Raw genomic sequence first — 17,141 nt, forward strand, 5'->3', positions numbered from 1 at the left:
ATCCAGCCCTCACTGCTATTTCTAAGTAACAAAACTGTGGTCATTTTAATGGTATAGCCCTAGTAGGTTCATAAATTTGAATATTTGGTCCCCAGATGTAGAACTGTTTGGAAAAGATTAGGAGGTATGGCCTTGTTAGAGGAGGTATGTCACTGGGGTAAAGTTTGTGGTTTCAACACCTCATACATTCCAGCCTCACTCTCTGCCTCATGATTGTGAATAAAGATGTGCACCCTCAGCTACTGCTTCAAACTCATGCTTGCCTGTCTGCTCCCATGATCCTTGCCATGATGATCAGGGACTCTATCCCTCTGAAACTGTAAGCCTCAAATAAATTCTTCCTTATACAAACTGCCTTGGTTATGGCATCTTATCACAACAATAGAAAATAACTGAGATAAAATTAAATCCTTTTCATGCCATAATCTACAGAGTTTAATAATAGTTGCAGAATATTTTCAAATATTTAAAAAAGATAGTACAATATATTTCCTTACATTTTAAACTTATAAAAATAATGAAAAATATTAGGTATCAAAACCCTTTGAAGTTTTAAAAATTCCTTATAAATATTTTAATGAAACACTCACTTTCTAAGATGTAGAAATTATATATATTGAATGAGTGAAAACTAAGTATTGTACATTAAGACATTTAATAATGGGTGCTTGGGTCAGGGAAGCAAGAGGCCTACTACATATCTTCACTTCTCCAAATCCAATTCCACAGCTCTGTAGCAAACCTCCTAAAGTAACTTCCCTTATCCCCCTCTGCTGTTTCCAGTGGATCACACAGACATTCACCTCAAATCTTCCTTCCACACACTCATTGCTTTATCACAGATGCCAATTCCAGAAGACTTTCCCTGGCACTCCACCAGCCAGGCTGGCAAAAGAAGCAGGTAGACAATTGAAGCAGACAGGTAAGCTTCAGAGCTTCTCTCATCCTCTCCTCTTCCATATCTAATGCCCCACTTTCATCCCCAGCTCTTGTAGCGAATGCCTGTTATGGACTCTCCTCACCCCCTGATGCTGTTCTCAGAGAATTAAGCAGATCCCATTGAATACCCTCATTTCCTCTCTCCTGTGGATTCACTCAGCCCCACACTCTGAGCCCATCACCATTCCTAAGTGTTATTTCCCAATATCTGGGCATATATTTTATCCTGAACCCCCAGTGGCCACACCTTCCAAGATCCCAGAAAAGAGCCCAAGAGAAGGCACAAGAATCAAGGCCCACTCATTCCCACACTAAGGAGTCACATAAAAACACTAAACTAGAAACCATAACATAAACATAGAGGACCCTAGTGAAAACCCTTGCAGACCTCATGAATATTGCTTCAGTCCATAAATGCATATGAGCGTTATTCATGTTAATTTAGAGGGGCTTGTTTTCTTGGTGTCCTCCTTCCCTTCTGGCTCTGACACTCTTACTGCCTCCTGTTTTGTGTTGTCTTCTGAGATCTGAGGGGAAGGATTGGATGGATACATCCCATTTAGAGCTGTGTGTTTCTCTCTCTCTCTCTCTCTCTCTCTCTCTCTCTCTCTCTCTCTCTCTCTCTGCATAATGTCTTCCTGTGGGTCTCTACTTTTGTTCCTATCTTCTGGAGAAGGAAGCTTCTCTGATAATGGTTGAACAAAACGCTTATTAATGAGTATAGCAGAATATTATTTGGAATAATTTTGTCACTACATTTTTTGACAAGTATTATTTGGTTTTACCTAAGATATCTCAGGTTCTTGGTAACTAAAGCAATGGCAAGTATGATTTCCATCTCATGGAGTTGGCATTAAGTCAAATCAGTTATTGGTTGGTTACTCCTACAAGCTTTGTTCCACCATTGCTCTAGCATACCTTGCAGGTAGTACACAATTTTGATAAAGGCTCTGTTACTGGCTTGGTGTCTTATGTTTCTCCTTTGATAGTATGCAGAATATCTTCCTTTACAAAAGATGCTGGAATGTAGGGATGAAGCCTCTATTTAGACACCAATTTGACAACTTCATGTTCAGTGAGTTGTGTAGGTGTTCTCTTCAACAATAGGGTATTATGTAAGTTTGTGGAGAGCAACCTATTGTTTTGGCATCAGCCTATGTTGTTTGGAGATTCCAGTAGAGAATTTTGGCCAACAATTGAATTAGATGTAACCCAATGCTGGTATGGTACTAGAAGCTTTGTTTGGTGACAAGAGATGGCCATTTAGGATACTGTCTCTCCCATTATTTGGTGATTTCATTTAGATTGCCTTCATGTATGTGTATATTCTAGGATGTTTCTACTGTATTTGGTTGCCATACTACCACTCAAATGCCCCTTATTTTTAGCTGTCTCTGACCATAGGTGAATATTAGCTTTAAGCCAATGATAATCAAACTATGATCCACAGAACCAAAGAGTGTAGATATAAAATGAATGAGAGGAAACAGATAATTCTTGTTATGAAAGGGGAATAGAACAGATAAGTATGGGTGGAAGGGAGTGGAATGAGAGGATCACATGGGGAGGGGAAAGGAAGAGGGTGTTGTGAGAGGGAATACCACTCCATTCTTATACCCAACACCTGTAAGATTTGGTAAAGGATAAACAAAAGTTTTAAAATAGAGTAAATTCTCAAATGAGAACTTATACAAAAGATATGAAGACATTTACTAAATGAATTATACAGATTTATTTATTAAATCATTTACAGAATAATTTTCAGACTTCACAGGGGTGGAGTGAATAAATGAAGAACACATACGCTTTTTAAACAGTTTGAATATTGTGTAATTTGTGTAAACTTTAAATTTCTTGACCCATTAAGCCATGGCAAAAAAAGATATTGAATTAAGTTCTCAATGTAAAGTACAAGAGTACTTGAATGATAAACATTTTTATATTTTATACCTTTTATTTAAATGTTTCTTTTTCTCAACCACTGAAATCAGTGGGTGAAATGCCATAAGCTGTGATTAAATGTGTTATCATTTTCTTATCCATAAATATCTATACTTATTGATTAGTATACATTTAAGGTTATATTTTAATATAGATAAATGATATGTAATTTGTTATAAAATAAAAGAATTTAACATTTCAGTGTCATTTAATTTTGTGTTTGGTGCCTTTGTGTTTTCTTCTGTCTTTAAAAGTATATGCATTTAAAAATAAAAGATTATATTAATTCACAAAAAGTTTACTTGTCAAGATTTATTAGCTTCAGAAATTTCTGTGGTCAGTTTTCCTCTGCAGAAAAGGATTTATCTTGATCTTCAAGTGGGGAAACATTGAATAGTAATTGTAAATAACAAGTGATTTTATCAAAAACACCAACATGTTTTTTAAGGAGAATATGAAGCCAGTAACAAGGAAGTCCAGCACAAAAAATGATGACCTCATAGAGATGATCTAATGTTGGAGACTTAATAATTGGCATGAAGAGTAGAAACAAAGATAAAGCTATTGTTCCAAATACAAATGGCAACCACACCTAAAAGTAAAAAGAAAATTAAAATAAGCAGTGGCTTTTTTCTCAAAGTTTTCTATGACAAGCAAAAATATACTTTGATTGGTCTTAAACCTGGGCCTTTTATGTCACTTGGTTCAATCTTTAGCATCAATAAGAAATTCCAATGAACAATAAGTTGAAGTTTTTACATAATAAAAAGAAATCAATCCCCAAATGGTCCATATCACAAAATTAGGAACTGGTAACCTAGGTCAAATGTGTCATAGATTGAGCTTGCAACCAGAAACAATATTCATTCGACTCCCTCCCCTGACCTCTAAACTAGGCCCCATAGCCCTGGAGGCCTTAGAGGAGGGCAGGCTAGTTTTAGGGACCTCAGGTAAGACACTGCCCACTAAACCCTTTTTAGCCTGTCCAACAACCCCAGATCCCTGGGCTCCATGTCTCAGTCTACAACTTCTAGGGAAGATTTTGGTTTTACCAGAGGCCAGGCCAGATCTAGGAACCCCAGGTAAGACACCACACACTGCCTGCTAACACTTTAAAACCCACCCAACAACCTTAAATTGCACCTCCTCCCTTGAGCTCCATATCCTGGCCTACAACTTCAGAAGAAGACATCAGCTTTATGCAAGACCAAGCTGGATCTAGGGACTCCAAGCCTCAAAAAAACCAGAAGGAACTCTTTACTCACTAGCCACCAAATCTCTTGGACATTTAGGTCAGAAGACCAGAGAGGAAGCAGAAACCAAGGGGAAAAATTCCCATCCAGCAAGGACAAATGCAGGAATCAACACCTAGAACTATAATCATTCCAAATCTGGATGCCTAAATGCCAGCGTAAGAACACAATCAATAACAGAAAGCACAGTATGGCCCTATGAGAATTCAGCTATCCTATGACATCAAGACCTGAAAATTCAACACAGCTGAAATACAAGAAAATGACCTTAAAATGACTTTATGAACATGACAGAAGTCCTTAAAGAGGAAATGAAAAATGCCTTAAAGAAATCAAGGAAAAGACAAGCAAAAAATTAGATGAAATCAGTAAATCCCTAAAGGAAAGCCAAGAAAAAAAAATGAAAGAAACTTTTAAAGACCTGAAAATGGAAATAAAAGCAATAAAAAAAAAAAAAAAAAAAAACAAATGGAGGGAACCCTGGAAATGGAAAAATATGGGTAAGTGAACAGAACTACAGATAAGAGCATCACCAACAGAATACAATAGATGGATGAGAGACTCTCCGGTGTTGAAGACATGATAGTGGAAATAGATGGATTGGTATTTAAAGACAGACAAACGGGAAGAATCTCTCTCTCGGGGAAGCTAGGAGCACTGCAGGAGGTAAGATTTTAGCTCTGAGCTCTGATCTCTCTTTTACATTGGCTCTGTGTTTCTTATTTTAATAAGACGATTGGTTACATCTACATCTGGTGCCCAACGTGACAAGAATCCATTAAAAATTGCTTGGGGCCAGCTCCCTAGTCCGAGCGGTCAGCTCCCTAGCCCCGGCCCAGGTCTGCTTGGCCTCAGGCCGGACTAACCATGAGCTGCTTGCTTAAAGCCAGTGCTACAAACAACTCAGGCCTGCCCTGCCAAACAGGGCCCCTGCCTGTAAAGTCAAGCCTTGACTCGGCTCAAGAGGGAACAAGTGGCTGGATTTAAGCTTTAGCCAGCTACACCTTCGCTTTCTCTCTCTCTTTCACTTTCTCTCTCTCTCTCTCTCTCTCTCTCTCTCTCTCTCTCTCTCTCTCTCTCTCCCTTTCTCTCTTTCTCTCTCTCTCTCTCTCTCTCTCTCTCTCTCTCTCTCTCTCTCTCTCTCTCTCTCTCTGGATTCACACCTAGGACACTAGGTGGCTGTTTTGAAATTCGCTCATAGATATTTCTTATCTATGAACTATTGTTGGGGTAAAAATTGATGAACTGACTAGTTTGTTCAAAACCTTAGAAGGTGACAAGGAATTAAATAGTCCAAGAGAATTATCACCTGAAGCTGAGAGAGAATTGGCCTTGGTAAAAAAGAAAGTACATGAAGGGCACGTGGATCGTATTGATCCAAAGCTGGATTGCATTTTGGTTATTTTACCTTCTAGGCATTCTCCTACTGGAATATTAATGCAGAGGGAAGATATTATATTGGAATGGATATTTTTACCAAATAAACCAAATAAAAAATTAAAAACTTATGTGGAAAAAATCTCTGACTTGATTTGGAAAGGAAAATTGAGACTTCGTCAATTAGCAGGAATAGACCCAGCAGAAATTGTCATACCTTTAACTAAGGAGGACATTGAAAAATTATGGACAGAAAGTGAACCTTGGCAAAGAGCTTACAGTAATTTTTGGGAGAAATTAACAGCAAAAATCCCAAAAGTGAAAGAATTCATTTTATAAAGAGAGCTGATTGGATCTTGCCTCAAATTGTATGGCAAAAAACCCATATCTGGAGTTCATACATTTTATACAGATGCCAACAAACAAGGAAAGGCAGGTTACAAAGCAGAAAATTTAAGTAAAGTGGTTCAAAGTCCTTATAATTCAGTTCAAAAATCAGAATTGTATGCTATTCTGTTGGTATTGATGGATTTTTCAGAACCTCTCAACATAGTAACTGACTCTCAGTATGCTGAAAGAGTGGTATTACATATTGAGACTGCAGAATTTATGGGTGAGAGACTCTCAGGTGTTGAAGACATGATAGTGGAAATAGATGGATTGGTCAAAGAAAATGTTAAATATAAAAAATTCCTAACACAAAACATCTAAGAAATCTGTGACACTATGAAAAGACTGAATCATAGAAGGAGAAGAAACACAGCTCAAAAACCCAGAGGATATATTTAACAAAATTATGGAAGAAATTTTTCTTAATCTAAAGTAAGACATGCGTATAGAGGTACAAAATTTTACAGAACACCAAATAAAGTGGATCAGAAAACAAAATCCCCTCACCAAATATTCAGAACACTAAACATAAAAAACAACAACAGTAAAGAATATTAGAAGTGGCAAGGGGGAAATGCGAAATAAGATGTAAAAGCAGCCCTATTAGAATCACACCCAACTTCTCAACAGAGATCCTAAAATACAAATGGGTCTGGACTGATGTCTTGTACACTCTGACAGACTAACTATGTTCATAACAGCTTTATTCATTGTATCCAAAACCTACAAACAACCTAGATGTCCTTCAACTGAGGATTGGATAAAGAAAATGTGGTACATTTCCTCAGTGGAGTATTGCTCAGCTGTTAAAACCAATGACACCAGAAAATTTGAAAGCAAACAGAACTAGAAAAAATCATCCTGAGAGAGGTAACCCACACTGAAAAAGACAAACATGGTATCTACTCATTATAAATGGACATTAGCTGTAAAATAAAAGAAAACTATGCTAAAATCAACAGACCCAGAGAGACTAGGTAACAAGGATGATTCAAGGAGGTACTCCTAGATCTCCTTGGGAAGAAGAAATAGAAGAAACTTCATGAGTGGACTGCGGAGGGTAGAGATGGGAACATGAAGAATCAAGTTAGGGGTGGTGACAAAGGAGGGGAGTACTGAAAGAGGCTACTAGAAAAGGGGGGGGGCAGTTCAGGGTCAGGTAAAAACCTGGCACAAGGGAATCTCCCAGGAATCTATAAGGATGACCCCAGCAAAGACGTCTAGCATTGGGGAATACTAGCCTGAACTGGGCATCTCCTGTGACCAGGCAAGACTTCAAGCAGAGGGAGTGGGAAACCAATCCAGCCACATAATCTTCAACCTACAGTCTGTCCTACCTATGGGATGTGCTGGGGTAAGGGTGGCCTTAGTAATTGAGGGAGTGGCCAACCAACGACCCATCTAGCCTAAAACCCATGCCAGAAGAGTAAGCCCATGCCTAACACTGCCAGAAGCACCAGGTAACACAGACTTGACAACCTAGAACCTTATGAGAGAACCAAGCACAACTGAAGGAATAAAACTGTCAATGTAATGATGCCTCATGATATTCTGCTCTACTCATAAATTGGTGCCTAACCCAGTTGTCATCAGAGAGGCTTCATCCAGCAACTGGTGGAAACAGATGAAGACTCAAAGCCAAACATTAGGCATAGATTGGGGAATCCTGCAGAAGAGGGAAAGAAAGGATTGTAGGAGCCAGAGGGGTCAAGGACACCACAAAAAAAGCTCAAAGAATCCACTAACTGGGCTCAAGGAGGCTCACAGAGACTGAATCAACCCCAGGGAGCCTGCATGGGACTGACCTAGGCCCTCTGCATATGTTAGAGTTGTGTAGCTTGGTCCTCTTGGACTGCTTACAGTGGGAACAGGGGTTGTCTCAGACTCTTTTGCTGGTTTTATGAGGTGCTTATTCTTATTGCAATTTGATATACCATGTTTTACTGATAGTCATGGGAAACCTGATCTTTCCTAAACAGAAACAGAGGAGGAGAGGATTAGAGGGTGGGAACAGAGGAGGATTTATTTCATTCAGGGAAGGACTAAGAGGAGAGGAGGGAAAGGAAACTGTGGCTGAGATGTAAAATAAATTAATTAAAAATCAATTTTCATCCAATATTATTCATATAAAGACAGGAGAAATTTAATGTTATCACTTTGATTTACCTTATAAGGCCTAGGTAGATCTGGCTCCTTGTACCTCAGTTTAAGTAAAGCCATTATATTTAGTGCATTCATGAACGTGTATACTTGTCCTATATATTTTATTGTATAGGTTACATTCAAAAATAGTATTGCCACAGATGATAAGATGATAATTTGAGTGACAGCTACAACTGGGCAGTGGTGGTCATTAAGCATAGCGTAAATGAAAGGCAGCTGTCCTTCTTGGCTGGCAGAATAGAAATTCCTTGATGCTGTAAGTATTCCACAGACAGTGGTATTCAGTAATGAAATTGAGATCCCCAAAGAAATGATCCATTGCATGGAAGGGAATACTCCATTCATCCATGTGACTGCAACAGATTCTATAAAAAAAAAAATTAAACAGAAATTCAAGAATGAAAGCTATTGTGTTTATTGAGAACATAGCAATAACCCTATCTTCTTTCCTTCACAATCAATGTAACTTGGATGTTCCTGCCAGAAGAAGGAGTTTCTTTACTTACTTCTTGAGTCAGGTAAGGCCTTGTGATTTGCTTTTATAAGTAAAGGGCATTAAAAGTCCTTATGTCCCAGTATTTAGTCTATTCATCATATTGCATAGTTCTTGCCCCCTCAACTGGTGCACTGGTTACCTGGTAAATCAACAACATCAGCTAGTTTGTGAGAAGATGGAGACATGATAATGTACAACATACTCTACAAAGCATGTGTCCTGTGACTCAGTGTATTAGTCACTTGTCTTCTTGCTGTGACCAAATATTTGCCTGACAAGAACATACTTAAGTAGGATCTATTTTGGCTTACATGAGGTAAACAGTACATCATGTCAGGCAAGTTTTGATGGCAAAATTATAAGGTATTTGGTCACATTGAATCTTTAGTCAGAAAGCAGACAGAAAGGGCAGAAAGGGGGCTGAGTTGTCAGATCTCAAGGAACCCCCAAAATGACTCCATTTCTTCAGCAAGGCTCTACATCTGAAAGGTTCTATAGACTTCAAAACAGCACTCCTAGCTGGAGTCCAAATAATCAAACAGTTAAGTCCATGGGGGACATTTGACGTTCAAATAACATCACTCAGCTACTTCACTGTGACACCAGTTGTGGCAATTAATCAGACATGATGTATCTGTCAGATTGTTCACATCATGACCTTGTGTGGCAGTCACTTGAAGCATCATTGCTTTTATGGCAGAATTTATTCTGCTAAAGGGCTCTTGTTATTCCTTTCTCCTACTTAAGGAACAATAGAAACCAATTTTCCTTTCTTCTGTTCCTTTCGGATAGTGTTCTGACTTGCATCATATCCACATTTTTCATATTCTTGTCAGGCTTCCTATTTTCTCAGTCACAAACATTTGCCCTAATCCAATCATCCACATATTTCAGAATTTTCTGCTCAAAGAACAATAAGTCACCTGAACTTAAGAGTTCAGTCTATGTTAAGCTTCAGTGCCACTGATTTTTAAGCTGCAGGAGTCTCCAGAGGTATCACTACAAGTTACAGACCCTGTGAAGGATAGAATTATTTGTCTGGACCCATCATAAATGGTTATCTTATAAGTGTGTGAGTTAAACCAATGGATAACTTTTATCAGAAAATTTGTGGAGAATTGATAGGAACAAAATGGGTAAATAAAACAGTCACTAAAACACTCATAAAATAAAATACATAAATGGAAAGATTTTTCCCAATGGAAATAAAATATAATATGATTAAGTGATATGAATATTTGGCATTTGAAAGCTAAGAAATAATTTCATAACTGTGTCTTACATAGTCCAAAACTGATCCAAACTATGTACATAAATATTGATTATAGAGCTGGGCAATGGTGGTGCAAGCCTTCAATACCAGCACTCAGAAGGCAGAGACAGGCAGATCTCTGTGAGTTTGAGGCCAGCCTGGTCTACAGAGTGAGCTCCAGGACAGGCCCTAAAGCTACAGAGAAACCTTGTCTTGAAAAACCAAAAGAAAATTTTTGATTATAAGCTATTGTTAAAATTTATTGTTACAGTTATATTGCTATGTTTTGATAGTATTTTTCTATTCCTATTTATTGAGTATTTAAGTTATTTTTAACCCTATTTCCATCACAAGTGTTTACACATCTAGAGTTTTTTTTCCCAACATTTGCAAAGTTAAAACTGTTAATCTGTGCTTCTATAGGTGATCTTTAATCTGAATCTCAAAGAACTTATTATTCAGAGGTATCACTACATTCTGATTTTTTTTGTTTGTTTGTTTTTTTGAGACAAAGTTTCTCTGTGTAACAGTCCTGGCTGTCCTAGAATTCACTCTGTAGACCAGGATGGCCTCGAACTCATAGAGATCCATCTGCCTCTGCCTCCTGAGTGCTGGGATTAAAGGCATCCACCACCACCACCCAGCTGCATTCTGATTTTGAGTACAGTTTTCCTATTCTACTTGAAGATTTTACACTGTCTTCAAGCTCTCCAGCATGAGATAGAAACAAATTTTTAAAAGCCCTTGTGTGCATGAGGTATGGAACTTAAAATTATTCCAACTAGACTGCAAGAGAGGATTGTGAGGCTCAGTTTCCAGGTGGCATGTGTGAGGCAGAAGGTGACTGTTTTGTATATTATAGTGAGTTATTTAGAGCATAATGTGTTTGTGTGCAAGAGAATTAAAAGCTCTTTGCAAGTTTAAAGATACTTGTATTTATTTGTACCCAGACATACCTGAAGCAATGATTTCCTGAGGTGTCAAAACTGTGAGGTAGGATACATTAGTCAATACATAAAGCACAGCTATAACAGGCAGACTAGAAATCAAAGATTTGGGAATCGTCTCAGAGGGATTTTTTATTTCTCCTGCAAAACACAAGTAAAGTCATCAAAAAAGTGGCATATCGTGAAACATATGCACGAAAAAGGAAGGAAATATTTGTCAGATGCTATACTCCTTTCACTTTCTTAAACTGATTCTGTTTTTTTTTTTTGTTTGTTTTTGGTACAGGAGTTTTGCTTGAATGCTGGCTTTTTTTATGATAACGATGGCTTCTGTTGTGCAATGGAACCGCAGCTGAAAGCTCACGCCTCTCAATAGTAGACTGGCATTTAATAGAGGGATGTGGAGAAGAAGGGGATGCTAAGATGAAGCCATATATACACAGCCAAGAAGAATGAACAGCTGAATTCAAAAACTGTCAACAATTTCCAGAATTTAAAATCCTGAATCATGACATGACACTAGTGGAATTCAGGTGTTTCTGGTACATGGACTGCTCTCACCCAATGTGAGGTTGAACTGTTGACCTTGTGTACATCCTACATCACAAATGAGTCTGTCAGAAACACTAAGCCTATAGGCTGAAGATGATGCCCCAACACTGCAGAGAAACCTCAGGTGACTGCCCAGGCAGCTGGCTGTTTCTGTCAACTCACAAATTTTTTGGAAGTTGCTTGCATGCACTTCCTGTTTTTATTTTTGTTAGCTAATATTATTCCCTTCTTGGGTCTCTGAGGGAGTTGAAGATTAGTTAGTTATAGTTGAAGATTAATTAGGATAGAAAGTGAATTAGATACATTTTGGACTTACCAAAATAGGATAGATAATGGAATTATTTTCTCTAATTTGTCAAATACAAATGGACTAGACATCGTTTAGGTATTTGTTACTTGTATATATTGTATATAGTTATTGTACTTTTGTATATAGTTTTTCTTTTGTTAGTTATAACCTTTTGCCTTTTTTCTTTTTATTAAAATAGAAAAGGGGAAATATGGTGGTATTTTATTTGTACTGAAATGTGATTTTCATTGTATGTTAATAAATAAAGTTGCCCAGGGGTCAGAGCTATTAGAGCCATAGCAAGAGCATGGTGGTGGTGGTGGTGGTGGTGGTGGTGGTGGTGGCACACCCCTTTAATCCCAGCATTTGGTAGAAGAGCTAGTTAGATCTCTGTGTGTTCAGGGATACAGCCAGAATTGGAGACATATGCCTTTAAGACCTGGAAGGCGGTACTTACAGGCAGTGATGAAGCAGTCATGTGTTTGGGTTTACAACCAATGAGAAGGCAGAACAGAAAGACTATTTAAAGACAGACACACAGGAAGTAGCTCTCTTTCGGGAAGCTAGGAGCACTTCAGGAGGTAAGATTTTAGCTCTGAGCTCTGACATCTCGGCTTTCTCTTTTACATTGGTTCTGTGTTTTTTTATTTTAATAAAATGGTTGGTTACATCTACAATATCCTGCATTCATTGAATAAATAAATTGATAGTTATGTGAATGATTCTTTTTATGTGAATAGAAATTTAATATTCAATGTGGCAATTAACTTACTTCGTATAATTCCTGTATGTTTTATAAAAATTTAATTTCCCAAATGAAATAAGATTATGATGGGATGAATACATAGATAAAAATAGATATCTAAAAATTTTTCTATACATAGTTTGTAAGAAAGAAACATTTAAGGTATTTTAAACATTGTGTGTAATAAAATATATTCAAGAAAGTAAATAAATTTGTGTCTCTTTGAATTGAAAATCTCTTAGCCTATTTAACAACACCTCCAAAAAGTTAAACCATGAAAAATAAATGTAACTGGGAAGCAATCCATGTATTATCAACAAAAAATGAGAGAATTCTTTCCTCAGTGTACCCATTGTGGCCACTAATCAGTTCAAAATTATAAAACAAGCAGTTCCTAAATGATGAAATATGAATGGTTAAAAAGTAGAAGATGCTTAGCCTCACTAACATGGGAGGAAATAGAAGTAAAAATTAGTCATAACAGATTTAATCTGTGACTTGTCTACTGAGATGACTCAATGACAAAAAATTTTGGAGTCTCTCCAAATTTTGAATACCATATTGAACAGTGGAGGATATTAAGTTATTGGTGTTACAGGTATGGAAAGTCAGTAAATATGAAGTCATTTACACTATGATCCAGAAATCCCATACCTTAGCACATACTCAGTTAAACTTTTCTCAAATGTAAACATTCAAAATGTTATACATGAACTCACTGGAGCTTTGTTTGTGTAGCAAAGACAGAATGGACCCAATTAATCACCGGTTAGGAGATAGATAAAAGATATTCTTTTTTTTTTTTTTTTTTTTTTGGTTTTTCAAGACAGGGTTTCTCTGTGTAGCTTTGTGCCTTTTCCTGGAATTCACTTGGTAGCCCAGGCTGGCCTCGAACTCACAGAGATCCACCTGGCTCTGCCTCCCGAGTGCTGGGATTAAAGGCATGCGCCACCACCGCCCGGCAAAGATATTCATTTTTTATGGTAGAATCAGGATTGAGTTGTCAAAAAGCAGACTTGTAGACTAATATAGGAGAAAGATGCACCTAGACTAAATCAACCAATCTCAAACAAGTGATTCTCAACAAAGTTATCAATGATAATGATACAAACAGCCTTTTTCAAATGCTGGAAATATATAATGTTTATAGGTAGAAGATTTAAGCCAGACACCTTCTCTCTCATCTTGTAAAAAAACTAACTCAAAACAAATAATGGCATTAATATAGGACCCAAACTACAAAAATTATTAGCAAAAACTGAGTGGACAAATCAGTTTATAAGTCAAATTGAGAATATTCTAAATATAAAGCACAGTAAATAAAACAAAGCTCTGACAAATGCCATTACATCAAATTATAAAAGCTTCTAAATTGAAAAGGTAACATTCAAGAATTATAAGACAACCAACAATGAAAGGAAAATTTACCAACTGTTCATCAGACATTGTGTTAAAAATACAGGACATATAAAAAATAAAAAGATTTAAAATCTTCTGGTTAACAAGTCATCTATCATATGAAAAGACAATTCACATGATCAGTACAAGTAACTGATTCCTTTATGAGAAAATGTTCAATATCTTTAGTCATCATAGAGAAGATAACCAAAACTGTAATAATTTTAATGGCCTCTTACACACTCTTGAAGAGGATACTTATTGCAGCTACTGTGGATAGCAGAAAGTTCACCAAAATATTAAAAATAGAACTGCCATATGATATCACCATCCCATTCCTGAATGTATATCAGAAGGAAGTGAACTTGGCATACAAAATAGACTTGTTCAGGCATCAATTGCAGAGCTACTCACAGTTCTCAACATATGAAATCAGCTGTGGTGTCTAATGCATGCATACAGAGAGAGGAGCGCGAGGTGGAGACAAGAACACACAGAGATAAAGACAGAGAAACAGATGAGACATGGACAATGTGCAGGGACAGGAGAGGGGAGCAGGGAAACGAGAATGGAAGGTGAGGGGATAGGATGAATATATGACATATGAATGAATAAAATTACAGTGGAGCTCACTGACTAGAATTAACATTTACTAAGAAATATAATACAGTCTTGTCATCTACATCTTTTAATAATGTATATGAATGACAAAAGCCTTTAATTTATTGGGAAAATTTTTATAATCATAAAATAAAATATTTCAAGAAATTATAAGTTTTGGGAAATTTTTGCAGTTATTTCAAGCATAAAGCCTACAGAAGCATTACAACTAGTTAGGCAAGATGAAGTGTTTCTTATTTTAATGATTTTTGAAAAGATATTATTTGAAAGTCATAGGGAGATTCAATATTCTTCCTTAATATTTTAAGTTTTATAGTTTTGCAATGTAAATGAAATATAGTAAATTACTCTTATCTACACTTTTTAAAATGTATTTATTTTTATTTTATGTGTGTTGGTGTTTTGGCATGGGTGTCTGGTCCACTGGTCACTGACAATTGTGAGCTACCATGTGGGTGCTGGAAATTGAACCCAGGTCCTCTAAAAGAGCAGTCAGTACTCTTAACAACTGAGCCATTTCTCCAGCCCCCCAAACTTTTTAATGGGAGTTTTATACACCTATTCCCAAATTTTTTGAATATCAAAGTAGGCAGTATGAACAAAGTAGCAATATTGTATACAGAGAAGGCTCTAACACTGTTTAACTCTTATATGGAAAACTTCAGAAAGACTTTAAATGTTCATGAAAGTGAAGCACATCAGAAAAATCATTGCCATAGATAACTAATACTATCATGGAATGAACTATAAGAAAAACAATGCAAGATAAAAATGAGAAAGCATTTTACTAATTTTGCTATTCCTAGGGACACAAAAGAGAAAGATGTGATATTTTCATAGACAAGTCTATGGATAATGAAGGGAACTAAAATCAAATGACTGGCTGTGTTTAGTTCTGGATGGGTGAAAGGGTTTGGTTAGAAGTACTAGAATATACCAAAAACCTCAAATATGTGATACATTTTTAATTAGGAATATGAATTATTTAATTACTATTTAACAAAAAATGCCTCAAAATGCTGAGGTCTACTGGAAAATAAAATCTGGAAGTACAGATAATCATGCTTTTCTTTGGAATTTAAAAAAGAAACTCAAGGTATTATACAAGAGGCATAACACAAAGAAAACTAAATTTTGCATACTCTGTTTGAGTGGTTATGTGTAGAAGTTTTATAGTGGCCATATAATGTAGAATCTGTGGATTTACATTACAAAACACTAAACAGCAACACTTATTTTCTTCATAAGCTCTGAATATTCATTTTTTATGTTGCCAGAAGTTTTCAGTAAATGGAGTTACCTGCTATGTTGACTAGGAGTGATGATCCCATGTATGCATAAAATACTTGAAGAATGGCTTCTACAATCTGCGAGGCATCAGGAAGGTCAGCATCCAAAGCATTCTCAAACCTGGACACATTTTCTCTTTTCCCAATCACTAACAGCACAATCCCAGTTAGAATAATGAGACAAAGAACACCCATCTTTATCAAACTGCTGATAGTATTAAACCAAAACACTGTAGTCACCCCTTGAGCATTAAGAATTCCAAGTGACCACAAAACAGCCAAAGCCAGACATTTCTTTGGTAGCTCTGGGGCCAGGCACCCAACATAGAAAGGTTGGATTAGATAACCTGCTATTAGTAAGCTTTGAGCACCCAGGCCTAGGGGATAAGCAAAAAGTTTAATCCAAAGACTAAGAAATGCAACAGAAGATCCAAGAGATCGTTTCATGAAGTAATAAGGTGCTGCACTCACAGGGAAGGTTGTCCCCAGTTCTGCAAGACAGAGAGCATTTATCATGCTCAGCACAGCACAAACTACCCAAATACTCAGAGAAACAGGGATGTTCAGTGAGGAGTATTCCAATGCCCCTTTAGGAGACACAAAAATCCCTGCCCCTATGACAGCACTAAATAGAAACATGTTTCCACGGAAGAATCCTATTGCCCTCAAGAGTTGCATGGTTTTGCCTTTTTTTGTATTCCAAATCTTGAGAAACTAATATTAAATCTCACAGAAGTTGTTCTTCTTATATTCCTCCCATCAACTCTTTCAGAGCTATCTCAAATAGGACACTCTCAAAATGTGCAACCTTATCCTTACACCACATTTTTTATTTTTGAGCTTAACATGAATTTGCAAATAATTAGCTTGTGCATTATCCTAGGATTTTATCGATTCTTCCTAAGACCACAGTTAAGACATGCCATATGTTAATATTTTTTAAAGTTAGGGAATCCTAACTAAGACAGTTATTTTGAGCAGATTTACAATAAATTATTAACTCTATTTATACAAAATAAACTAATGTTATTTATCCACACTAAGATTTTGAGCCTATCCACGGAATCCAGTTGAAGAGAGGGAAGAGGGATTATATGAGCAAGTTTGGGGGGGGGTCAAGATCATGATGGGGAAATCTACAGAGACAACTGAACCAAGCTCATAGGAACTCACAAATTTTAGACTGACAGCTGTGGAACATGCATGAAACCAGACTAAGCCCTCTGCATATGGGAGACAGTTGTGTAGCTGGGTCTGTTTGAGGGGACCCTGGCAGTGTGATCAGGATCAATCCCTGGTGCATGAGCTGGCTTTCTGGATCCCATTACCTATGGTTGGATGCCTTGTTTACCCTTGATGCAATGAGGAGGGGCTTGGTTCTGCCTCAACTAAATGTACCAGGCTTTTCTGTATCCCTATGGGAGAACTTAGCCTTTTGTATGTGAGGATAGGGAGGCCAGGGGATGGGAGAAAGAGCGGGGAGCAGGAA

At 37.1% G+C, this 17,141-nt stretch overlaps 1 protein-coding gene across 1 annotated transcript; it reads right to left on the minus strand.

Annotated features, from left to right (window-relative positions):
* Positions 1 to 2,652: 2,652 nt before the first annotated feature.
* On the minus strand, positions 2,653 to 16,650 carry LOC114704094 (solute carrier family 7 member 13-like). Its single transcript, XM_028885137.2, has 4 exons — positions 15,664 to 16,650; positions 10,768 to 10,899; positions 8,067 to 8,428; positions 2,653 to 3,472 (listed from the first exon to the last, which is right to left on the minus strand). The coding sequence occupies exons 1-4, from the start codon at positions 16,328 to 16,330 to the stop codon at positions 3,218 to 3,220; spliced, it is 1,416 nt and encodes a 471-aa protein (XP_028740970.1). The 5' UTR covers positions 16,331 to 16,650; the 3' UTR covers positions 2,653 to 3,217.
* Positions 16,651 to 17,141: the final 491 nt, after the last annotated feature.

Source organism: Peromyscus leucopus, chromosome 2 (assembly GCF_004664715.2).
Source record: "Peromyscus leucopus breed LL Stock chromosome 2, UCI_PerLeu_2.1, whole genome shotgun sequence".
NCBI lineage: Eukaryota > Metazoa > Chordata > Mammalia > Rodentia > Cricetidae > Peromyscus > Peromyscus leucopus.